Source organism: Tupaia chinensis, unplaced genomic scaffold (assembly GCF_000334495.1).
Source record: "Tupaia chinensis unplaced genomic scaffold, TupChi_1.0 Scaffold000044_1, whole genome shotgun sequence".
Taxonomy (NCBI): Eukaryota; Metazoa; Chordata; class Mammalia; order Scandentia; family Tupaiidae; genus Tupaia; species Tupaia belangeri.
The window spans coordinates 2,885,139-2,912,925 of NW_006159500.1; the positions used below are offsets into that span (position 1 = coordinate 2,885,139).

A 27,787-nucleotide genomic window follows, 5' to 3' on the forward strand; every position below is an offset into this window, starting at 1 on the left:
ATGTTTTCAAGCTGACCTGAGATACAAACCCAAAGTCACCATATGGCTTCCACTACTGTAGCTCAATTCTGAACCACCAAACTGGGCCTAATCGATCACATTTTATGAACACACTGTGGAAGGTATTAAGTAAGGTGCTCAGGAAGGTATTTATAATGAAGTATAACAGTACTGTTGCTTTCAAAGTCTAGTTAAGATATATCAAAGATAGAGCCCAGTGCAAGGCAGCATATGCTAAGAGGCAATGAGAGACCAGGAGTCACTGCATCCAGTCTAGACGGGCAGGCTTCATGGATAATTAGGTCTTTAACTGGCATGAGAAAAGATGCATAGAAGTCTAAGCAGGATGATAAATATGGATGAATTGAAAGGTGATAAATAGGCATGATTTGAGAAATAGACTGCAGACTGACTGAAAAGACCTTAACGGGTAGTCTAATGAACTCTACCCTAGTCTGTTGACACTGGTGTTTGAAAACTGGGGTTGGGGAGAAATCAACTGGGAGGATCAGACTTTCTACTAGATTAGAAGAGTGAGTTTAAGGCATTTATAAGGCATTTCCACCGGACTCAGCCATCATTTTTAAGACATGGCATGTATCAATTGCTTGAGAATGCCTCACACTGCTAAGAATACAGAATATTTGTTGATACTAAATCTTGCTTATTACATACAATCCATAACCCACACATATCGATCAAAAGCTAGAATTTTGTTTATTTAACAGTAAATAGAAACTGTCAAGTGATAACAAACTCAAAGACTATCTGCTACTCTGCACACTACAAAGATAATGAATGCTAATTGGAATAAGAAATGTTACTTTTCCAATAATAGACCAAATAATCTCTAAATACAGTCTTCACAATTATCTTCGGATTCTGGAATCCTGATAAACTATGTTCTATGTTTATCTGGCATTAATATCAGACATCAATGCAAATGACAACTCCCAAGGCAATGGCAAACATTAAAAAGAGAATAATTCATATTATTATTTAAATGATTTATTTGTATAATAAAAAGAATGACTCATGTAACTGGTCATTTCTGGTTAAATATCAATTTAATTATTTCCATTTAACTTAGAATTTCTTGTTACTATTTTATTTTATTTATTTTTGGGGGAAGTTTTTGCTATAGGGTGTGTGCACTCACCAAAAAGAGAGAAAGAAACGACAGCCTTACCTTACTAAGAGCAGCCACTGCTCTTTGTGTGTGTGTGGGAATTTCCCCTTCTTGACAGAGACACAGAAAGTGAGAAATCACCCCCCAGGGGGGATGGCCAGACCGCAATCCTTTCTCCTCCATTCTCCTCTGGGGATCTTGGGCATGCATGTACATGTGCCTGGCATGAGTTTAAGCCACCAGGTCTGGGACTTGAACAGCGGTCGACTACATGGGAGTCCAGTGACATAGCCATTATGCTAACTACTGGTCCCATATTGTTAATATCTTAAAACTCTGTATTATATATTATTTTTGCTACCCTTCCAAGATTTGTATTTTAACATAGTTGATGCACAGCTAAGATAGGACATTTATGTAAAAAATTTCAAATCATTATATAACTGAATAGTATATTACTAAACTAGTTTCACAAAATTAAAATGAGTTGTGTAGTAGAAAAGTGAAAAGTATCTAAATAATTTTTTGTTAATAAACATATTTGGTGGCTGAGTAGATCATGTGAAACTGTACTATTTAAAATTAGCTATCAAATACACACTTTTTAAAACTTCTGTAACCATAATAGTGCTGATATATGAACATAGGTGATATTCACCATAGCAAATACAAAGAAAGAAACATGGAACAAATTTAATTTTGATCAAGTGTTAACCAAATTTTATATTAGTAGAATTAAAAACTAGTAGGATGTGTCTTTGACAAGTTTCCATGAAGAATAGAATGGTATAGTTTTTGACAAAGTTTTATAATCTTTCTTTACCAGTTTAGAGTAATTGAACAATATTCAATAACAAATCGAATAAATTCAAACAGGTCAGTGGTTTACAGCAGTCAGTTTTAGCCTTTGCACTGAAAATATCCTAACCCTGTTTGTCAAGTGTAAGATGGCGGTTGGGGGGGATGGGGAGCAGAGATTCACAGTTAGCCTTATTCTGCCCTCCCAAATAAACCCAGTGTCTTCTTGAGTGTGGAGAGGGACAAAATATTATTCTTTGACTATTCTCTTCCTCATAATTTTAGGACAGTGACTTATTACCATAGAAAGGCTATGACATGCCTAAGGCAAGCAGCCACTGCTTTTTTTTTTGGTGGTGGTGGGGGATCTCCCCTATCTCTTAGTCAGGTAAGGCTGTCATTTTCTAGGCAGTAGGATCTGGAGATTCACAGAATCACACACAGCTAAGGATGGCTTGCTCTGTTCTCTGCCATGCAAAGATCAGGACAGGGTATCTGCCTCAGTCTTCTTAGTAGAAACCAGTGTTTCCAAGGTTTGAGTAATATACTCTCTTAAAGATCAACAAGCCAGCTGGGTAATACTGGGCCTCTAAAACATCATAGTCTGTGCAAAATTATTTGAGAGGAATGGGTCTACTGAGTCCCCTGTCTCTCTAAGAAGTAGAAATTATGTACTCCCCAATTTGAGAGTCTTGGGAGAAGACCAGTTTATTGCTCTCATTTTCAGGATCCCTAATCAATTGCAGGGCAAGTTAAAAGTTTCATGTTAATTATTTTTTAGGATTGGTCACAGAGGGCTCAAAGCCTTAGAATTGGCTTGGTTTCCTAGACACTCTCCAGGCTAAGAGTTTTGGCCTGAATATATTCAAATTGAGAAAGAGATCCCAGCTTCTGTTTTATATCTGCATCTCTTTCTCTGAATGAAGATCCATGACCTGCTGGGCCAGACATTTGCGTGAACTTTCCTCTAGGCTCTAATTCATTTAACTAAGTACTTAGATGAATCAAGAAAATTAAAGTAAAAAGAACAAAGTACTAAAACCCCAAATCAATCAAGATGATAAGAAATGGAAACTCAGTTACTATCCACCATCAAGGAGTTTAGGATTGGGATCAGAAGGCATTTTTTTCTACTTAATGACTATGTGGTTTTGAAGTCATTTGACCTCTTTAGGCCTCAGTTTCGCAATCTGTAGAATAGAAACAATATTATCTATTCTCTACATATAGTGTTAGAAGCATAAGTTATATATGAAGAAGTGTTTTCTTTGACACGTCTAAATGCTATAAAGTAATAAGTATTTCTTGGCTAGCTCTGTGGTGCAGAGGTAGCGTGCTGTTCAAGATAGGCTGGATCACACAAGGCAACTGGTTAAAATGCCCAGCCTGATCAGCCTGGAACACGCCAGGAACACATATGGGTGCACAAGATCCAATGGACTGGAAGAGCCAAAGAAGATGACTGTGGATTGACCAGACTCTGTGGAGGATGTTCTTCTCTTTCTCTCTCTTATGTACATATGCACATACTCTATCATGAATAAAGAAAAAAAAACAATTCTTAGTTGAAGACAATAGAGAATTATAAGAGTATTTAAATCTATTTTTTAACTGTTTCTCATCAGAATAGTCACTGAAATTCTTCACATCAATTAAAAACCTCTAGTAAAATGGTGAGAAATATGTCCTACAGTACAATATAGTAAATATACTGCAAAAATTCATTTATTATCAGGGCAGATAGAAAAATCAATTGCAACTTTAAAAGTCCTCCAAATTTTGGCAGCTTACCAAATATTCTCCATAAACAGAAAAACTTAACAATGTAAGATGACCAATGCTATTTTTCTTACAGATGAACTTGCATTGTGTAACATCAATTTACTTTGTTGAAAATCCAAATGAAACATGCATTGAGGATATAAAATGAATTTTAAGAAGTTGCCTTCAATTTTAATACCAGCTGTTTTTGTTTAGCATATATTCAAACTCATGTCATTTATACGCAATGACAATTAAAATCTAAACAATTTTCAAAAAAGTCTGTGTGAGATTCATAGTTTCTGATATAATAAAAATGAGGACATTTAAGTCAGACTATTATTTATTTTTAGAGAGCTTTTGTTTGTATGTTTGTTTTGCTATCAAGCATGTGCACTTGCCAAAGAAGCAGAGAGAGACAGAGAGAAAATGAGAAAATACCTCCCACAGGGGATGGTCATGCCACAAGCCCTTCTCTTCCATTCTTTTCTCATGCCCAAGTGCCCGACATTAAGTTTCAAGCTGCTGGGCCCAGGACTTGAACTGTGGTCAGTTAGGTGGGAGTTCAGTGCCTTAACCACTACACCATGTGCTGGCCCAGACTATTTTAAGCATTTTGAAAATCTATCAGCTTTTTTTTTTTTTTAACAAATGATTATAAATCACAAGTGATTTCCTGAGTGATACTTTTGATCAATTTATGGTGAGTATACATTAGACAACTAAGCATTTATTTTGGATTAAAAAAAAAAAAAAGGTACACATTTTCAGGCCAGCCTAGGAATGGTGATTTAGGTGGCTGGATCCCATATGGCTGACTGCCTGATCGAGTCTCAGACTTGAAATATATTCTACGCTGGTTTCATGTCTTAGTAATTGTGAATAATGCCACAATAAACATGGATGTGCAAGCACTTTTCCTACGGAGCATTTTTCCATCCTTTGGGTAGATATCCAGGAGTGGAATTGCTGGATCATATGGTAGTTCTATTTGCAGGTCTTTGAGGAACCTTCATTTTGTTCTCTACACTGGTAATACTAATTTACATTCATGCCAACAGTGTAAGAGAGTTCTCTTTTTACTACAACTTTGCCAGCACTTATCACTGCTTATTTTTTTAATCTGAGTCATTCTGACTGAGGTTACGTGGTATCTCATTGTCTCATTGTGGTTTTGAATTTCTTCTCCCTTATGATAAGGGATGTTGAGCATTTGTTCACATGCTTTTCGTCTATTCATGTGTCTTCCTTAGAACGTTGTCTGTTCAGCTCATTTGCCCATCTTTTAATTGGGTTGATAATTTTTTGGGGGTAAGCCACTTGAGTTCCTTGAATATTCTGAGTTCCTTGTAGACTTTGGTTATCAGTCCCTTGTCTGAGGCAGAGTCTGCAAATATATTCTCCCACCCCCAGGACTGCCAGTTCACTGCCAGTTACTGTTTATTTTGCTGAGCAGAAGAGGCAAGACATTTAAGGGACTCAGAAATGAAGCATTGTCTGTTGATGATAATGTGTATGATAATACTTTTAACTGGACTGGTGCGCAGTGTATTTATGCTGGGAAAACTCATTTTGTAAGCTGTTATAATGTATAGTTATTAAATATATAAATAAAAAATAAATTAGAAAAAAAAAAAGAAATACAGGATAGGCATGTGGTATGTACATGCCTAAAATCCCTAGAGGAAAATGGAGGAGAAGGGATGGTGTGGTCATCTCCCCTGAGGGATGCTTTCTCACTCCCCCTCTTTCATTCTCTTTTTTTCTATCTCTGGTGAGCTCACATACCCTATAGCAAATTAAAAAAAAAAATATATATATACACACACACACACACACACACACACACACACACATTCTTTAGATGGATCTGGCTTTTTTTTTTTTTCTAAATTTTCAGCTTTCCTGAGATATATTGGTTACTATATTATTATTTATTTTTGTTTTATTATTTTAGCATTGATCAATGACTATGCTTTTTACTTCTAAGTATTAGTAGATTTCCAATTTTAAAAAAATCTCCTAAATACAGTCCTTATGTGTTTCTCTTTGTCAATCAAAAATATTTTCCTACTTTGCTGCTAAATAAATTTCCTTTACTTGACAAGCAGAACACACTGTAACTAAGTGACAAGAATTTGCCATTCAGAAAATCATCAACAGGAAACATCAGGGTGAATTCCTCAATATAACAAGTTCTTGGCCACTATTCAGGATAGCATTTTCCTAAGGTTGCTCCCTATACTCTGCTGAAAATGTTAATGACCTCACCTTTGTACATGCAAAAGTACTGACAATTGCTTCCACCATTGCTTTACAACAAAGATGAACACTGAGGTAGCTCTTAAAATTATCTCCCTGGAGTCTAAAGGCCCGGATGAATCTTTCAGGCATCTGTAGTATTACAATGTATTTTTTGAGGATATCCTTTTTGTTGGAATGAGTATCTTGGGCATTTGGGCAATGCCAGCTTGCAGAGAGCTGGTGGCAGATGGAATGAAATCTGCCTGGTATGCCTTCCCCTCCACATGAGCAGAGAGCCATCCATTTCCTCCATTAAGGAGTTGTCACTCAGCCCACCCAGCTGGAAGACCATTTTTGATAGCCAAGCTGGCTGGTGGCAGACAATTCAGATACAAAGTGCACTTTAAAAGGAAGCTAAAACATCATTTGTAGGAAAATTGAAAATGCATGGCTTCCACCACAGCCAATTTTTTAATGACTGTAATATTTTAAGTGATTATTTTTGCCACTTCAGATTGCTCCTTAGAGAGGAGAGGTTTTTTAATTAAAATCTAAGCAATGCAAACAGATGAGATATGAGGAGCACAGGAAAGAGAAATAAGATGAATAAAATTAATTAAAATGGCATTGTTGGCAGAGCCATAAATTAGCCTCAGTCTGGTTGGAAATAAAATATATTGGTATAAGAATTTGTGGATTAAAGCGAGATGTGTGCTTGAGTGGTTGGAAATTGCTGATTTATACCTTACATATCATTGTATTTCTGAAGGCTCTCACTGAGCTATAGCTGTCATACAGAAATACAGATTTTCTATATTTTGGCTTAATGGTCTTTAAAGGTACCTTGAAAGGTACATTCATATACTATTTAAACAAAGAAAAGAAAAATGAAAATAGGAAAAGAATGATTTCTCTCATGAGGCAAATAAATTTCTATTATTTTCTACACATTCAATTTCTAGGTAATTTAATGCCAGTTAAAAAACTGAAAACTTGGCTATGAACACAGTCCAGGTGCAGGAGGGCTAAAGTGCATTTTCTGTAGTCAACACAATAGATTCAACCATGGTGAGTGAATTTTAGAGAGCTTAAAGAGTGTTTTTTTCCCCTTATTCTTTTCTGGATTCATTTTGTGTTCATATTTGAACCACTTTGTCCTAAGATTTATAAAGATTCAATTTATGATATATTTTGTGACAAGTGTATAATTACTTGGCAATAGTGACAACAACTCTCAAATGGCAATAGTGACAGATTTGAATTGGAATAATGAGAGGAAGAATAGCAATATAAAATTCCATAGGACAGTTGTTAACCTTGTCTTTAGGGATCAACTTGACTTTCACAGTGTCTGAGGTTTTTAGACTTGCCTTCTCAAATTAAGGCCAAAGATGCCAGGTACAGCGTAGAGGCTACGAGATAATATGAAGTGAAAGGACGAGATTTCATAATGAAACAGACTTGGCTTTAAAAGTCAAAGGGGCTTGATTTGGGGGAAGACATTTGGCATCTCTGAGCCTCTGTTTTTTCATCTGTGAAATGGGGATAAGGATATGATGAAATGCTGTAGGGAACATGCTATAGACGGGCAAATCACAGGATATCTACAAATACTAATTCTTTTTTTTTGCCTCTTATCTCTATGAATTTATTTAACAAACCTTACTTTAATGTATGTCATCAGACAAGTTATTGTGCTAGGTGCTGTGCTAGGTACAAAAATGATGGAAAATGTACTATGTTTTCAACATTCATAGAGAATAAGTTTCACTTACGCAATATTGTGTTAAAATAATTGGTAGTTAAATGTGTTAGCTTCAGACCAAAACAAAAGGTGTATTAGGCAAGAAGGCTCTGGGTCTTTGCTTCAGTGGTTATTTTCTGTAGGATGTATCAGTATTAGTTGTTTCTGTGTTATTGCCACTCTTGTCATGGCAATTTGGCTCATTTCCATGTTTCACTAATGCTATTCCACATTAATTACTGTACAAATAGGCCTCATTGGGGGAAAATTGTGAAAAGCACACTACTTACATTTAACCCTTCATCCCCAAAGTACTCTTATTAGCTTAACAAATTATATTCTGGCTCATTCTACAATATCATGTACCCACCTCTTGGGGAAAACATGACAATAAGAGCAATACAATCCAAAGTGAAGAATATCCCAAGCGAAGGGAATTTAGGTAGACAGCATGCAATTAACCAAGCTGGAATCTGGCCAGAAAATCATAGTTAATGTTCCGATTCTTAATAGAAAAAGACATGGGAACATGGGCTAGCCACAAGTCTTACTGAGCTCAGGTTTATCCTCATTAGAAAGCCAGTACTCAAATCCCTGAAGTTACGAACTAGTTTCTAGTACAATGATTTGCAGAGCACATTTCTGGAAAGCAAATCTGATTTCCTTTTATTTGTCATAAGAAAATAAACTCATCAAATGGATTATTGAAATCTTTTTCTGTAGTGCTCAGTGAATTATTGCAAGGGACATAAATTGGGCATTATGACGGGCAGGTATTGCTCTGCCAGGGGGTTATATTCCCAAAAAGTAGGTTTTAAATATAACTTCTACTTTGAGTGTGATCTTCTCTTTCCCATATGTCTTAGTTTATATTTTAAATAGCCTCAACTCATGTTAAGACTTAAAATTTTCAGACAAATTATTTTACAATTTCTTTTTCATAATTAAACGTTATGACTTTTCCCTCAATTGATGATTCAGTAATCTGACGAGATTAGACAGGTGACACCAGAAGCCCAGAATGAAACTTTCTTATTTGGGACTGAAGACTTGCCTAACATCCACTGAGACAATACCTTTGGCAAATGGATAATGTACAAGAGCAGTAAGAAAATTAATAGACTCTCCTGTTCTAACTTAATGCTTCCCCTTATGGATTATTGATTTACCTCGTGACTGTTGTCTTCATTATTGTCTTTTGTTGTTTGTTAAACTAGGAAAATTGTCATGATTATTGGATATTTATCAACAGTAAATGTAGTAATGGGGAAAACAGTCAAGTTCAAAGTGAGTATTAGATTAAGGTATGACTCTTCTACATTATATAACTTAGTTACTCCAAATCTTTGGCATACATTTGCAAGATTTAATAAATTACTTGTGAAGGGAATTTCTTTTAAATACATGTGATCAAATCAAACTTATTCTAAAGGGCAAATCTTCACAACAGAATCTGTGACATTTAGCTCTCATTTGCTTCTCAACACAAGTTGGCATAAACAGGTAGAAGGAGTAATCTGGAATTCTTTGCTAGTCACACAATAAACAGAAAAGATTAGCAGGTGCAGGCACAGCAATGAGACTGGGAAGAGTTCTTAAAAATAAAAAAAATATATATGTGGAACAGCTCCTATCTCACAGTGATCTGCATTTAATCTGTAGGTCAATTCCAGAGTTGACAGAAGGCAGTGATTTATGTCTTTGAAAGCTGAGGGTAACCAGGCTAGCTGGGTAGATATAAACATTTATTAATGGTGAGTGAGCAAAGCACTCACTCTCTTTTACACACACACACATACAGATATCAAGGGTTCATGGATGATTCATGCTTTTAAAATAAAAATTTGGGCTGCCACCAAAGATGGAAGTAAACTAAATGAAGCAAGCTGACTGACAAATCTTCAGCTCGTGGTATACTGACCCACTTAGGAATTCTGCTTCATGAGTTATGAGAAAAGGATGAGGAAATCAGAAAACAAGAACGCCCTTTTCCAAATCATTTGTCCTTGGGTTTTCTTCAACACGCTTCACTGACCTTGGCAGCTCTTTTCTTGGAATGGTGAGTTATGGAAAAGGAGGCATGGCAGCAGGACCAGGCAGACCCTCGGAAAACTTAGGTTTAATATTTATCTTCAAATTTGAAGTTAAGGGTATTTTCAGATTGCAAGATGTATACTCAAAGAGTAGGAAAAAGATAACTGATGGACTTGTACAAATGTTTCACAAGTGACTAAGGAAACTTGAACACTGAGTATCAGGGTTTTACACTCAATGTTCATCTGCTGTATAAAAATATTTCAAATGGCTTGTGGAAAATGGAATTAAAGTCCAAGTTTGTTTTGGTGCAAAAATATTCTGAAATCTATGTATATTTTTCTCATAATATGTGTTTTCTATGAATATTTTGAAGACCTTTGTTGATTTAAAACTTGATGACAAGGCTTGCCTCATAGTGCTGGTACCTACAAAGCATTTTAAAAATAATATCAATACTATGACTGCTATCATTATTATTAGAGCTAGTATTTATCATAACTACTACAAGAACTATTCTTGGATATGAGACTCCTACCGAAGGGGAAATGCTAAATCTTGGTACTCTATTATCTTAAATGGAGGGAGCCAAAACAAACAAACAACAAACAGAAAAAACACTTCAAATCCTTAATCCTTGATGGCAAACCAAGACCATTCATGAAAAGTTGATGAACCAGAATTTGCCTTGAGAGTAATTATTCTTCTACTTCAGATAGGAAAAATGTATCTCCCAGTCTGAAAAGTTGTACAAACACCCACAGCCCACTGACAGAGGCACTGTTGAGGGGTGGGGATGAGCCGTGGTAGCTATTCTAGCAACTGCAGGTGATAAAACAATACAGTATATCATACAGTTTCCAGACATTTCACTGAAGAGAACTTGTATTTATTGAGACTTTTCTATTTGCCAGGCACTGTTCTAAGAGTTTCACATGTATTTTCTCATTTAATCATAAATTAATCATACAATGCCTTTAGAATAGACACAACTGACACAAATGCTTGGTCATCCTAGAAATTATAGATAAAATTTTAAAAAGTATATAATATTCTGTAAAAGAAGGCAAATTGTTGTAAGTAATAGTTAAGATGGGTAATCTGATGCTGAGTGGGTTTCTGGCTCCTCCTCTTGCTGAGTATGATCTGCTTACGCAGGGAAACTGCTAAGGAGGGTGGTACTCGAGGGAGCTTTTGGACTTGCATATGGTATTTATTGGCATTTAAAACCCTACCTACTTGGTAGTGAACAAAGGGCTGCTTAGGGGATTGTGGGAAATAAAAAATTATGATGGTAATTAGAAGCATGATAGGAATGTGATGCACCTTTTCTTCCACATGGGTATGTTTTCTGGACAAACATGGGAATTTGTGTCTGGCAAGATCACAGACTTGTAAGGAGAATGGAGGAGAAACACAGGTGACTACACAGAAAGAATACATTAATTCTGTCACCTCTCACAGTCCTCAGCTTATAAACCCCAAACCAAAAAGTAGAACAAATAAAAGGCCAGGTCTGCATTAAAAGTTGAAGCTTTCACATATCTATTTCATATAGATTACTAACAAGTCAACAGATGGCAATGGCCTTCTACCAGGGCAGATATAAACTGGTGACCTATAATTACAATTTTTCAGATCATCTAAACTCAGTAAGCTAATTAGCCTTTTTGCTCTTGTATCATTCTGCCCTATGTGAGATAAACAAGGATAGGCTCAAATGAAATGGATGTAATGATCCCAAAGAAAGTGAATGAAATATTTAAAGACGATAAGAGAAATAGCACTGTGAATAACAATGACTCATTTTTATCTTTCCTATTTGACTTGCCATTTTTAAGAATTATTTGCATGATTATCAGCAGAAGAGTTTACATATTCATTATTCTACATTCCTGTATTCCACTAGCAGTAGCATTTAAAAAATCGTTTGTAGTTAATAATAAAAATTTGTAGTTAATAATAAAATTTATAGTTAATAATAAAAATTACTACTATTCCTATTACATGAATGGGATTTAAAGTTAATTCTAAAGAGAATTATTTCTTATTTGGATTGCCAAATGTTAAACAATGGGTGATTTTTCTGCCTAATCTAATCAAATAATACATTTTATCTTGATAGTATTTTAATGACATATGAGATAATTTGTTGGTCCATATTTTTATAATTCTATTATTTTCTTTTTCATCATAATTTGAGGGGATAACTCGATCTTTTGCTTTTTATTTATTTTCCTCTGTAGAACTTATTTGTTTCCAGACTTTTCACTGAAGAGAACTCGTGTTTATTGAGACTTTTCTATTTGCCAGGCACTGCTCTAAGAGTTTCACATGTATTTTCTCATTTAATCATAACAACAGGAGGTAGATATTACTATTTTTGTTATTATAGATGAAGACATGAGGAGGTTAAACAGTTTACAGGGGACGACATGGCCAATAATTGGTTAAGACAAGATTTGAACCGGGACAGTTAAGTCCATTTTATTAACTGTTGTGTTATATCCATCCCATTCACATTTCTAGTGCTAAGTTGTCACTGAATATAAAATTCATCCTCTTTCCTTACAAACTAGATCTTGATAGTTTTTCAGGTTTTCATTCATCCAACTAACCTCTGATAACAATCTATAATATACCAAACACTAGGGATTCAAAAATGGTTGAAATAATCCTTGAGCTTAAGAGGCTAACATTTTGGGGACCAGAAAGCAGTGTGGTGGTTAAGGCACTGGACACTCTCACATGGCCGAACACTGTTCAAGTCCCAGACCTGGTAGCTTGCTTTCTCACTTTCCCTCTCTCTCTTTCTCTCCCTCTGGTCAACTCAAAATAAATGAATGAATCAATAAAATTAAATAATTTTTAAAAGGTTAATATTTTAACCAGAAAGAAACATAACTAACTCTAAGGCAATGTTGTAAATGCTATCATAGAGATATATGTCTAGTGTAATAGAAGGTTGAAGTGGGATTATTTTAGCCACAGTTTAGGTTGAGTCTCCAGAAAAACAGGTGTCAACTATTCCACATTCCAAAGTGAAGTGATATGGTAGACAAACTATAAAGACCTAATAAAAGAGGTAGCAACATGACTTAATCATTTACTTGCATGGAGAATATGCAAACTTGAAGCGGAAGTGAGCAGGAAACTGGACAGCAGAGAGTCGGTTTCTGTAGTGCTTTTGGTCATCTGTGAGCCCCATCGGTGTCCATGTGAGAAAGAAGGGCACCTCTCCTCACCTTGATTCTGGTGCTCAGGACTTTAAGAACGCTACTCAGAGGGCATGCTGGAGCACGGACTAGTGACTGGAGCTGCTTGACAGGTGGCTGCGTAATGAAGGGTTGCACTTAGATGGAACTATTCTCTTCTGATGATAGATTCAAGGAGAGCATTTATCATAGACTATGCATGGGATCATGCCCACAAGGGGTAGTCCGCTTTATCTAACGTCCTGCCCTAGGGAGTTCCATGGAGGAACAAGGAACCCTCACCATAACCAGGTTGTAATTCACTCTCAGAGGTTTAGAAAAGGCATGCATGACCTTTCTGAGAGATGCTTTGGGAAACTGCAGGAGAGAGGTACCAAACTTTAGTGAGGGAGTGGGAGGGTTTTAAAAAAATCTACTAGTAAGTAGATTTAAGAGAGGGCCAGCTTTTATTACTTGCCAAGCCCAGGGATCAATAATACCATCTCACGATAATTCCTACCTCTTGCCTCTTCTTTTTCCTCCAGACCTAGACCTGAAGGGTTCGTGGCTGAAACTAGTTTGAGGTGGTGAGGAAGAAGTAGCTGACCACTGTCCCAAGTCCTAGTATAGCAACCCTAAGCTGGGGAGAGTGGAGAAGCTGTGGGTGATACCTAGAGTTTTTATTAATGTAATGAACTGATCATATCTAAGATTGAACTGAGATGTCTGGAAGACTAAAGTGACTGGCTGAGTCTTTTGGTTTATCAGCAGTCTTTGGACAGGTCCTTGATTTCGAGTTGCAGAGTAAATGTAAATAATAGTCACTCAAAATAATAATAATAAAAAAAGCCTTGTTTTGTTTGTTTGTTTTGTTTTCTTTTTGTTGACTTTAGTTTTTATCAGTCAGTCTCCATCTCAACAAATCCTTCTGGTCTGACCAAATAGTAGCAATAACACAGAGAGAAGAGAGACATTAGCTGTTGCAAAGCTTCTGGAGAAAATGACATGTGAACTGGGCCTGTAAAGACAGAGAGGAACTACTAGGTAGGAAATGAAGAAAGGTGGAAAACCAGATCTAAAGGGATGGGAGGGTGAAATTCTGTGTTGTGTCTGTGATGCTGGAGCATAGTGTGGCGGGATGATAAGGACTAAGAGGCTGGGCTAAGATCAGAAAGGGTCCTGATTTACATGCCGAACAGTTTGGCATGTGTTCTCTAGGCCCACAGAGGAAGCCATCAAAGGTCTCGAGTGTAGACATAGCATGATGTAACTTGTGTTAAGTTACAATGCTGGAGTTTGATTGATTGATTGATTGATTTATAGAGGGACAAGTGCACTCACAGATTATAGGCAGAGAGAGAAAGTGAAAAGGAGGGGAAAAAGCACTCCTCAATGGGGCGTGGTCATGTCACAAACTTTTCTCCTCCATTTTCTCATTATCTCGGGATTTGGAATATACATACACACACATGCGTCTGTCATGTTTTTCAAGCTGCCAGCGTTAGGATTAGAACTGTCGTCTGCTAAATGGGACCTAGCTTCCTTAACCACTAGGCTATGTGGTTAGCCAGATGCTGGAATTTTTGTCAATGGCATTCCTTGGATAATCCTCAGCTCCAACAATCTTGTCAGGTAGTTGGTTTCCATCCTTTCTGTGTAGTCTCACTGCTCCCCACTCTATTTCACCTGCCAGATGGGTGACTGCAAATGCCTCCTGTCCCCGTAAGGCAAGTAGGTCAATCCTTAGACCCATTAAATTTACTTTAGATCGGCAGTTATTCCTGCGGTTGGTTGGTAAGTAACTGATTGATTGATTGATTTATAGAGGGACATGTGCACTCACAGATTATAGGCAGAAAGAGAAAGTGAAAAGGAGGGAAAAAGCACTCCTCAATGGGGCGTGGTCATGTCACAAACTTTTCTCCTCCATTTTCTCATTATCTCGGGATTTGGAATATACATACACACACATGCGTCTGTCATGTTTTTCAAGCTGCCAGCGTTAGGATTAGAACTGTCGTCTGCTAAATGGGACCTAGCTTCCTTAACCACTAGGCTATGTGGTTAGCCAGATGCTGGAATTTTTGTCAATGGCATTCCTTGGATAATCCTCAGCTCCAACAATCTTGTCAGGTAGTTGGTTTCCATCCTTTCTGTGTAGTCTCACTGCTCCCCACTCTATTTCACCTGCCAGATGGGTGACTGCAAATGCCTCCTGTCCCCGTAAGGCAAGTAGGTCAATCCTTAGACCCATTAAATTTACTTTAGATCGGCAGTTATTCCTGCGGTTGGTTGGTAAGTAACTAGAATTCTGAAAACAAAATGAGCTGTTACAATGTGGAAGAGAGGGAAGCACGTGGTGCTGGGCTAAACTTGCGAAATTCTAATGTATAAAACAGTCATCTGGAGAAAGGAACATGCAGCACACACGGAACAAAGTTGGAGCAAATCAAGAAATACGAGATAAAACAGGTTTAACCTATAGACAGAGGATAATGGTGAGCAAATGGCCAGACAACTTAACCGGTGAGTGCTGGGAAGAAACAGGACAATCAGAAGTACATCAGTCTATACCCAGTACTCATAAGAGAAAAGCTGTTATACGTGGCAATTGAGAGAAAGAATTCTGCAATCAAATCTCTAGATCTGTATTCTGGCTCTGCCACTAGTGAGAGGTGTCTTTTGAAGAAGTCATTCAATACCGCTTTGCTCCACTTTCCACATCTGAAAAACGGGGTTCAAATAACCCTTTCTTTATGGGTTTATAAGAATCAAATAATATGAGATGACAGGTTTATTGTGTGTGTGTGTGTGTGTGTGTGTGTGTGTAATAAGTTCCTGGCAGAGTAAATGCTCAATAAAAAGTAGTTATTATTATTTGGCCACAGATAGTCCTATCTGTGTTTGAAAATTTTTCCCTGAATAAACTCTATTTAGTAATTAAGCACACTTTCTTAATTGCTATTAGGCTTTCTCTCTCTCTCTCTCTCTCTATCTCTTTTTTTTCTTAAATTTATTTCTTTTGTGTGTGTGTGGTACGGGTGGGGTACCCTTGACAAGACCTCACCATGTTGTGGTCATCTGGTTTCACAGCCAGTCAGGATTATGGCGATACATGGCTGTGCCCAGTATGTTCAGGTCAACCTAGATTCTGAACAGGGTCTCTCATGTGGCTCTAGTATTGCACAGAGGTGCCCTGAACCTGTGCCACTGCAACTGGCCTAGACTCACCTTATGATCTAGTTAAGATTTAAATATTTTGGAAACTTTTTCTTTTTTACTTTTTGCTATAGAGCACATAGGTCAGGAGGGAGGGAGGGAGGGAGAGAGAGAGAGAGAGAGAGAGATCATCCCTTAGGGGTGATGGCCACACCATAATACCTTCTCTTCCATTCTCCTCTTGGGACTTTGGGCATGCATAGACATCCATTCTGTGTGTTTGTTAAGCCATTGGGTCCAAGACTTGAATCATGCAGTCAGCTATGTGGGATCCTGTCACCTTAATCTCTGCATAACCTGCTGGCCTATAAGCTTCAATGATCATAGCAAAGGTGAAATGTGGGCCAGCAGATGGTGTAGTGGTTATATCACTGGACTCCCACATGGTCAACTGTGGTTCAAGTCCCAGACCTGGTGGCTTGAAAATCACACTGGGCACATATGCATGCACACCCAAGATTACAGGAGAGTAAAGAAGGGATTGCATCATAGCCAGCCCCTGGGGGCGGGGGGTGATTTCTCACTTTTCCTCTCACTGTTTCTGTTTCTCTCTCTCTCTGGCAAGTACACACACATAATATGGCAAAAATTTCTTTAAAAACAAAGAAAGAAAAGGTAAAATGTAGTTTGAATAAACAAACATAATCTGGGAAATCAAAACTCCAAATAAAAAAATCTTTAGAACATGTATTATGCCCAATAGGAACTCTGATAAGTGGTTGTATTCAGTTTTCATCTCAGAGGCCACCAGGTAAAGGAGAGATATTTGACAAAGAAAGTGTATCCTGTTTTAACGAACGATTGAAAAGAATTTGCTAGAGGCTGTATGTGTGCTTAACAGAGAGAGACAGAGAAGAGGGAGAGAGAAAATGAGAATGTTTCCCTAGGGAGATGGTCATGCCACAATCCCTTCTCCTCTACTCTGCTCTTGGGATTTTGGGCATGCATGCACACTCATCATGCAGTTTTCAAGCTACCAGGTTCAGAACTTGAACTGCACAGTTGGCTATGTGGGATCCAGCTACCTTAACCACCATACCATCTGGCTGGCCCAACAATTTTTATTTCTAGATTTCCAGATTGTCTGGCAAAAGAAATTTTTTTTTCATTCTCAAATGTATGAGCCAAAATGGAAAAAGGTAGTTATGCAAATGAGTTAAAATTAAAATTCTTGGATTTTATTAATGTATTTGCTTGAAGTTTTATTTAAAAAATAAGAAAAATTTCTACCTGACAGGCAACTAAACAGAGATATAAATCATTACTATTGGGTTGCCAGGAAAGTCATGACACATTTTTCTGCGTTTTTCTAAGCAAAAATGCATCATGACTTTCCCAACGACCCAATACAATGATTTCTTTTTTTTTCTTAGTAGGCTTAGGGCATTTGGCAAATCTCACCTATGTGATTGGGTAAGTTTATGAGTAGGATGAGGAACCAGAAAGCAAAAGCATGTTCTATACAGAACTGTAAGCTAATTTAATACTTCTACCAGAGCAAAACCACATTTCATGCATTTTTATCATGGGTGGTACCAGTGTACACACTTAAGAAACCAAATAGGTAATTAGATTAGTAAAATGGCTTGTAAAATGAGACAGAAAAAGTACATTCATGCAGTGAAGGGTACTGAGACCACATAATAGATGATCATCATGGGAAAAGCATGTGCATCTCAGTCCCTGAGGTCTCCTGGGTTTCTGTATCTGTTTGCTGGTTTTGAACAATGACAGCAGAAATTATTTTAATCTATCTAGTGATAGGACATAGAATATCATTAGAAAAATTCTTTCCATGTCCATAATTATTTTATTTAAGAGTCCTGATTTTAGACTCTTGGTTAAAATAAATTTCCACAGAGTTTACCTTTTACTAAGCAAAGATACCACCTGTTTCTAATAGCCAGTGGTGTAATATCATCAGCTTGAAGTAAAATGAGTAGGGTTTGATTTATTAAGAAGTAGTTATTGTGTCAGGAGAGTTCTCATGCTGAGGGTTTGCTAAATAATGTGCAAGCATTTTTTTAGTAGTTAAATTATTATAAGGAGGTAAGCATTTTGGATCTTTGTGTTCTTGTTACTCTTCCTGTGACCTTACTCCCCTCTAGCACAAATATTTTTTTTGTATAATTGAGTCACATTTTTTAATATTTTGAAATTTCAGAAGGTCCAGTTGAGGATCTGACATTTTTCATATTGCCTAAGTGCAATTTGCAATTTCTTATTTCACATATCCCTCGAGCATCTAAACCCATGACTCAATTTCAATTCATAAGGTTAATGATTGTCAAGTCTGGATCTTCCTCTGAGATTCTGACCCTTAAATCTAACCTCCTACCAAAAATTTCTTCATGCTTGACCCCAGGATCATAAAGATAAATATATCCAAAATGAATTCGCCAACTTCCTATAAATCTGCCCTTCATTCTATAACATTCTATTTCAATCAATTATACCACAGTCCACCAATTGCCCAAACCTTGTCCTTGACATCATCATTCTTTCACCTTCTGAATCAGTTCCCAGCTTTCTCTATTCCTTCTCCTAAACATTTCTGAAATATATCTACATTTTCCCATCCTCTCTCCCCTTAATCTGATCAACATGATCTTCCATTGCCTACTGATATCAATCTCTTATTTGGTCTCTTTGCATGCACTTTTTCTCCTTTCATTCAGTCCTCTATCAAAAGGAATACTTTCAAAGTGAAATCTGATTTTTTTCTTATTGAAGCACTTTGGTGGCTTTCTTCACCTTCAGGATAAAACTCAAAGTCTATAGGAGCTCTTGTAAGACTTGCAAGGTCTCATCACTGGCTACTTCTCCAGACTGTTTTAATCAAAAGTCTCTACTTAAATTACATTGGACAAAATGTTCTACACTTTGTTCAAGACTTTTGCTTTGTGCTCTCACATAGGCTATCTTAGTTTAGGCCACTGTAACAAGATACCATAGACTGAGGTGGCTTAAACAAGTATTTTTCACAGTGTGGAAACTGGGAAGTCCAAGAGCCAGGTGCTAGAAGATTTGGTGTCTAGTAAGGGTCAGCTTTCTGGATCTCAATGTGTTTTCACACGGTGGAAGCAGAGCCTGAGCTCTCTGGGGTGTCTTTTGTAAGGGCACTAATCCTATTCGCAGGGCTCTACCCTCATGACTTTATTATCTGCCAAGGCCCCAACTCCTAATAATATCATATTGAAGTTAGGATTTCAACACGTTTATTGGGATGAAAGGAAAAATATTCAGCTTATAACACAAACTTTATGTAAGTGACTACTGATTCTAAAAAAACACTACTCTTCCTTTCTGGCCAACATAAAATTATCCTTCAGTCTCAACTTCCATTCCCTGTTCTCCTGGATTTCCATATTACCCACCTAAGTCTGGGATTGATATCATATGTTATATTTCCTTAGCACTCTAACTTTTCCCAGAAAAACCTAACAATTAGGCTGCTGAGCACACATTGACATGTGCAATTGCCCCCGCTAAATGAGATCCACAAATTGGGAAGAAATGCACTTGGCTTTCTGTGGTTATGTTCTCTGTGTTCAGCCCAAGACATGGCACTGTGGTCCTCAAAAATAGTGGTTAAATGAATGGACAAATGGATATTTTTGTACAAGTGTTCTTCTTTCTTTAAAAGGTAGGATAAATAATGCCTATTTCTTTAACAGTGATTTTGTAACATTATTATCTTTATGCAAGTTTGTTTACTGAGCTTTAGGGTTTAGGAGAAAAAAGGAACAAAAGAGCTCAAACCTTAACAGTAGCTCCTGGGAAGAAAAGCCAGTTGCCTGTGTCCACTGGGTCCAGACTATCTTCTAAAATGACTTGTCTGTGAGCTGAATTGATGACCAGGATGTTATCTAAGGCCCAGCAGGCTTCATATACTTCTCCTACACGGAGATTTTCCTGCTTCCATTGAAACTGGACATTCTCCCCTTTGGCATCTTCAGGAAGGTAGAGAATATGGATGATTGTGCTGACATTGGAAGGGGCTCTGCAATACACAATGACATAGGGAGTTTGACAATGTCCACTTTTTCTCTTTTACTGATGAATTTTGTTCTCCCAGATAGTAGTTTCATTATCTCAAAAACAAGATATTCATTACAGATTGAATACAACCCCATAGCAAGATTTTCATACTGAGGGATGACAGTTTAATATTAAATGCCTTCAAGAGATTTGCATTTAACACAAATTAGACACTATGTATATTCAAGTAAGCTAGTAAAACAATAATAGAAGAGAACATAACACAGAGAAAAGACATTTACTCTAAAACAATTTATGTATTAATAAGAAAGAAAAAGAAGAAAAACTTAACATTAAAATACTAATGCTAACCTTTACTTTGAAATTATGTACCCATTAGAGGTCATTGCATTCAATATGTTTAATCGGTCTTTATATATTATTTTATTTCTAGTAACCAGATATATTTTCATATGCGTGGTATATCTGAAATGTGAAATTTGTCATGTGAATGAAATTCTCATTTGTGATCCTTTACAATTTCATGCAGGTCAGTCCTTAAAAACACGATATAACAACACGATTCTTATATTACATCTGTTAGAATCTAGATCCTTCTACTATATAATAAAATATTTGTATTAAACTTTTTATTCTACCAAAGTAGAAACTGCTATAGTAAAAATGATTGCCTCAGCCAAGATTAAAAGTGGTACTAAAATGCAAACTAGTGGTACCCTGGGCTTGCTATAAATCAGTTTTGAAAGGACTAGAGAAAAGTCGTATTTTTCACTCACCGGTGAAGCACATATATATCCACAGAATTGTCAGCATAGGTTATAGATGGTGTACCTTACCTTTGGGGTTAATCAATTTCCTTTTCTTTTAAAATAGTTTATACGAGTATGTATTTAGCTTCAAAAAGAATTTAAAGTGATGAAAGGAATATATTTGGGCTTTAGGTAGTGAATGGAAATACTTTCATCCTGATTACCAATAGTAAGGGAAGTCTGCATTAATGAATGTGATGGTTTGGTTTTTTTGGCCTAAAATTGGAAGCTCCATTTAGTGAAAAAATAAATGAAGTCACTGAACATGGTTTTTATATGTTGCAATTAAATGTGTTCTTTGTTTGTTATAATGAAAGGAAAGAGTTGTTTTCCAGTACGAAACATGTACTACGATTTGGTTAAACTGTGATATCTAACATTCTAGAAAGAAGAAAACTGGAAATAAGGGTAAAATTTCCAATATTTATGTTGCCTTGTTTAAAGACACTTACTTAAGCAAGCGTTTAATATGAATGCATTTTTCATAACTAATAGAAATGAGAAAAAAAACCCAGCAAAATGTTCTGTTATAAAATAGGCATGGCAAGTCAGAGTTCCAATTGTACCAGGTAACCAAACTATTTTTGTTTTGCCATAGAGGGAGCTAATCCATTAAAAATCCATAAGTTAGAACTGCTTTCTTGTCTTTTTGGTTAGCCTAGAACTTAGACTTCTGAAGCTTTTCATTTTTCTTTTTTAGTTTGCTTATTGATTTTTAAATATGACTAAACTTTTTGAACAGGTTGATTTACTATTAAAGACTAAGGACTTAATATCTATTTTGCCACCTTAGATAAACCACTGCTCTTTTGACATGACAATACACTAGGGAAAATAGCTTGTAGAAAAGAGAACATAGTCATGAAATTGCTGAAAAATGCTTTATGTAAATTATGCTAATTTAACAACTAATAAAATCATTTGAATCACTATAAAAGTTCAAAGTTTTATTGTTTTTCCTTGAAATAGAGTATTCCCAAAATTAAGCATCCATTTTAATTTTATTTTTTGATTTAAACTCTGCAGAAGTGATAAATATAATTTGAATTTTGCTACTTCAACCAAATCTTTTCAACTTGAATGAATTTCTTCTTCCTCAAGCATCCTTGCTCATTCCCTCACCAAGGGATTATTTTTTAAAATAAGGAATATGTAATACATAGGATTACAAGTTGCATCACAACTATGAAAACAGAATTTTAGAACTGGTCTTAGGGAAGTTAGACTGAAAGTGACAGAACCAGAGACAAGCTGCAGAAAGTCCAGTGGCTATTTACTCAATGCTGTCACGGACTGAAGGGGTGTAGGTGGTCATCTGACAGGTTCCCAGGTCTAGGACCCAGGCCTGAGTGAGGCCACCTAGAACAATGGGTGGTGGTCTCATCTCGGGGAGGATGCTATCATCAACGTTACGTCTTAAATATGTCCTATGTAATTTATGTTTTTCAGTTATCACAGATGTATTTTCCCCAATAATAATTTGTTGTAAGTACAACTGACAGTGGGATGTTCTGAATTGAAATGGTACTTTTAACAAAAGTTTTCCAGTACAGCAGGCCTTAATATGTGTATCCATGTAATTTAATGTAGTTAACAACCAGAGTACTTTAAACCATGAAGAAGAAGACAATGGTAGAATGAAGGGAAATGGAGAATCAGCAATCCATCTACATCAGAATTTATGAAAAGACTTTAAGTGATAACAAACCTAATTTTCTCAAGCTGAATCCAGTCCGCAGAGTTGTTCTTGGCATATGACACAATGATGCTGGGGTCTGAATAACTAAAGCGACATGAACCTGATCCTGGAAATAGCAATAACAATAAATTTCAGAGTTAAAAAAGTGTAATTACATATTATCCCTTCTCATGAATATTTTGAATAATATTCTAAATATTTATGTATTTATCTGGTAGTTTTTCCATTCTTCTAATTATGCTGAAAATTCCTGTGATACATTCTGACAAATATGATTTGATATATAATCTTAGGAACCAAAATAAAGTAAAATGGTTAATTGTAGATTTCTTTTGAAATACATGAACTACTAAATTAAATTATAAAATACTTATTTCTATGCCAATAAATATATAAATGCTATAGAATGACTAATGATGCCTTTATGGCTCTTACAAGTTAATATCAAGTAACATTGATTGCATTAAATGGTACACAGTCATTAAAGTGGGGAATAAAAGTACCACTCTCCTTTTATTTGTGTATTATCTAAATGATGAGATGGTATGTAAGGAATTAAAATATTGTAAAGAAAATTCAAGTCTAGTTGAGACAAAATACAGATGAGGTTGATATCACTCTACTATAGCCTGACATTAAAGATTTAAAATAGATATATTATGCCCCATTTTAATTATCTGGTGATTATTTCTCATTATTATTTTTTTAATATTGGAAATATAAACATTAAGGAAAGTTTGAAGACTGGTAAGACTCTGTTTCTACAGTTACAATGAATTTGTAAAATGAAGCATACTATGACTATATTTTAAAGATCTCAGAATACCCAAAACAGCCATGAAACATGTGCCAGAAGTTTATTGTAACTGACATAGCAGAATTTTTTTTATACTACATTAAAAACAAATGAACCAAAAGAAAAAGAAATGGCGCAATTTACGTTTAACTTTCACCCATCTGCTAGAGGCGCCTCAGTTTCAGCAAATGGCATCTGTTAACAGTTTTACATTCGTAGTGCTCAGGGGATCCAAGCTTTAATCAGACTCATTTATTTTATTCCAGTGGTGTTTAGTACAAAACCAGTTAGTCTGCAATTGCCAAACCAGGCACTGTGCTAAAAAGGCCAAACAGCACTTTTCTGAGATTTAGTCTCTCAGCCAACGTGTAGGTGAAAAAGCACGAAAGAAAGGGGAATTCAAAGGAAAGTTCCCCCAGCAACCTTGATCTCAAGTGGAAATCCACTTTATGCCATTTAATCATTGCTAAAGTCTACCTTTCAAAAGCAGCTGCTTAAAATAAATATCAAATTGTGTGGCTGGACATGGAGGCGGGTGGGATCAGGTGGGACAAAGTTCAACACAAACAAGACAGAGGGCCGGTGGAGAATCTATTATTTCAAAGGAAAGTTCAAATTAGCTTTAAAAATTTCAGTGTTATTTATGGATTTTCTTTATGTCACATGCACCCTAAATACTTAACACCAAAGGTATAAGGTGAATCCCCGAAAAAGGAAAAAATTAGAACAAATGATAACCAAAAAATTGTTCTTGATAGAATGCAATTTCTTGCATATTGTTTAAAAATTGAGCAGAGAGAAGGAAAGCTGATATATTTCAAAATAAAAATGTGTGTAAACGTAGTCTCAATGACAAATACAACTTCTCTCCTGCCTATTTTTCTATGCTACCATCTCAATATTGTGAGATTAAATCGATTATGCATCTATAAAACAAAAAGGCACCTGGCAGGTTACTCACTTTCCTCAGCACTTAGTAATTAAGTTCTTTCATATCATGGAAGTTCTATCATATCTAAAACGTAAGTAGTTTTTGAATCTGTCTCCTCACCATTGTCAAGGTCAGGTCTCTGTCTCCAGAATCACCTGTTCTCACCCAGCTATCTGGCTGCAATTGTTCTTTCTACAAGTGAATTGAATCATGTCACTTCCCTGTGTATGATCCTCCAACAATTCCTCGATCCTTTCAGGATAAAGCTGCACTTCCACCCCCCAGGGGGTAAACGTGCATATTTTTCAGAGATCAAATGCATACCCTGAGAAACAAAACTGACCCAAAGTTATCTTAAATGGGTTTCTACATAAAATCATGGCCAAAAAGGCAAAGAGAATGCAACAGAGAGGCAGACAACTGGAAGACTATGACCAGGACCTTGGAGTATGAGTGGGCAGCCATAGGAGAGGCAATGCCCAGACCAAACAAACTCAGGAGGGAGATCTTCAGCTGGAAAAGGCACCTCCTAAGAGAACCGCTCAGTTTTGAATTGCTACTTCACTCAGAGGCCACCTCCACCAAACTACCCTTGCAAAGTGCCAGTCCAAAGGATAAACAATTCCTTGTTCCCACCTAGAGTGTACCTTCATAACCAGGTATAATTTTCTTGACATAAATTCTCTCAGCCTACAATCCCACCATCTCACAGACTTCAGTCAGCAGAATAAAGTTTCTCCTTGCGCAGACTGAAAACAATTGCCTGGCTTTGCTGGGGATGAGGGGAGAAGAGTTGGTCATGGTTTACTTCTTTCTTGTGTGTCCTGGTGCCTAATGGCACTCTAGGCTCTGTACCCAGACACTGGTGCAGACCTAGCATATCCCTCAAGGACCTCTTATGGAGTGAGGAGACAATTTTAAGCAGGCACCATCTGTAACAGGTTTCTCTTTATTTCCTCCCTCTTAAATCAAGCATATTTAATTGCCAAAGCTGAAATTTAAAATTTGAAAAAAAAGCCTCAAATGTCAAATGCAAAATAACCTCTCAATTGCAGATCTGTCCTTTCTCCTTCAGAGAGGACAGATAACTTTCAATTCAATCCTTTACTCTTAAGTAGGAATTTTTAAAAAATAATTATTTTATTTATTTATTTATTTATTCATTCATTTATTTTTTAATTTGACCAGAGAGAGACAGAGGGTGAGAGTGAGAGAGAGAGGAAGTGAGAAAGCAAGACCACCAGATTCAGGACTCGAACCCTGGTCGGCCATGTGGGAGTGTCCAGCACCTTAACCACCATGCCAGCTGCTGGTCCCTAAAGTAGCAATTTTGTAAGGATTAAAAAATTGTTGAAGGAGGAACCAGCGTTAGTATAATGGCTGTGTTGCTGGACTCCCATGTAGCTGACTGAGGTTCGAGTCCTGGACCTGGTGGCTTAAACTCACGCCGGGTGAACGTGTGTGTGGTGCCCAAGATCCTGGGAGGAGATTGGAGGAGAAGGGATTGTGGCGTGGCCACTCCCCCTGGGGGGGTGTGATTTCTCGCTTTCTGTCTCTCTGTCTCTCTCCGTCTTCCTGGCGAGCACATGTGCCCTGTAGCAAAAACCTCTAAAAATAAATAAATAAAAAATCGTTGAAGGAGAGAAAGTAATTGAGAACCATGGTTATCACAAATGATCTGAAAGCCACTGATGGACTTAATCTGGTCTAAAATTTAAGCACTTTGGTTCTTAAAAGCAAAGTTCATGTACTTTCATTTTTACCCACAACGAGGGTACAAAATGATTAAAAGTTCCTTGAGTTTGGTAACTCATAAATAAATTAGTGAGCTTCTTGAACTTCCAGAGACCCCATGACATCTAGGAAATCTGACTTCAGGGCAGTGTTGCACACGAATGGCTGCCATGCCCACGGTCTGGGAAAGGGCAGGATATTTCACATGAAAAGTACCTCGGGAACCAGCAGTTAGCGTAATGGCTATGTCGCTGGACTCCCATGTAGTCGACCGCGGTTCATGTCCCGGACCCGGTGGCTTAAAACTCACGCCGGGCGCGTGTGCGTGCGTGCCCAAGATCCCGAGAGGAGAATGGAGGAGAAGGGATTGCGGCGTGACCATCCCCCCTGGGGGGTGATTTCTCGCTTTCTTTCTCTATGTCTCTCTCTGTCTGTCTGGCGAGCGCACGCGCCCTACAGTGAAAATCTCTCCAAAAAAAAAAAAAGTACCTCAATGTTGTTTTCGATTGGTTTGTGTATCAATTCTTGATTTTTAAATTGACAAATATGTTAGTAAATTACAAAAATAAACCTATAATCATCTACAGTAGCTGTCACTTACATTGGTAATTCAGTCCAGGAGTTCCCAGCTCCTGAGTTGTGGGCCAGTGTTGGTCTGTGGCCTGCTGAGGGCTGGGCTGTGAATGAAGGCCAGTCTGCTGGGCCACATAGTGCAGGATATGGGGGGGGGTGGAGGTTTACAGAGAGGCTTCATCTGTGTTTGCAGTCATTCTCCATTGCTTGCATTGCCACCTGGGCTCTGTCTCCTATCAGATCAGCAGTGCTATTGGATTCTCACAGAAACCCCAATCCTACTGTTGTGTGATTGTTACACTGTATATTGTAACATGGCAATGGTGTAAATTGGGTGCCTGGTGGATGTGGTGCACTTGGGTCCCCTGGGACCAACATCCTGCTGCCCCTGCGGTGGGATTGCCTTTCATGAGGCCAGTCACTGGTGCCAGAAAGACTGGGGACCACTGGTTAGCCATATCATAGTTGGAGTTTTTTAAATGGATATGTTTATTAGAAACTTCTAGCCTACTACTGTCTTATAGTTTGCTCTAGGGTTTAGAATATATACACTACAATATAAATACATGCCATCTCTATTTCTCTGCTAAAGTACATGTCTATATGATTCCCTGAACTATCTTGCAATAAAACACTTCATTTTTCATAGATGACATCTTGATTTTGTGCTATTGATTTTATGCCTTTGTATTTATGCCATTTTAGCAAGCTATTAAGAATAAAAATACTTTTTATGATTTGTTGATTAAAATACTTATTTAAATCATTAAAAGAAATTTAGATTAAAAAAAAGAATAAAAATACTATTTTTTTGAGAGGTTTTGCTGTTGTGTCTGTGCTCACCAGAGAGACAGAGAGAAAGAAAGTGAGAAATCACCCCCTTGGGGGATGGCCACCCTTTTCCTCTATTCTCCTCTTGGGAGTTTGGGCACACATGCACATGTGCCTGGTATGTTTCAAGCCCACTAGATCTGGGACTCAAACTGCAGTCAGCCATGTGGGAGTCCAGCACCTTAACCACCAGACCACCTGCTAATCCCAGTTCAAATTTTTTTTTGGAGAGGTTTTTCACTATAGGGCGCGTGCGCTCGCCAGACAGACAGAGAGAGCCATAGAGACA

At 37.1% G+C, this 27,787-nt stretch overlaps 1 protein-coding gene across 1 annotated transcript in view; it reads right to left on the bottom strand.

Annotated features, from left to right (window-relative positions):
- Positions 1-27,787, bottom strand: part of RELN (reelin) — a 375,213-nt gene that overhangs the window by 203,008 nt on the left and 144,418 nt on the right. The window contains exons 7-8 of the mRNA XM_006140794.3: positions 22,643-22,739; positions 19,886-20,126 (exon numbers count right to left, since the gene is read on the bottom strand). Coding sequence (XP_006140856.1) covers positions 19,886-20,126; positions 22,643-22,739 — 338 coding nt within the window. The remainder of the gene's footprint in view (positions 1-19,885; positions 20,127-22,642; positions 22,740-27,787) is intronic.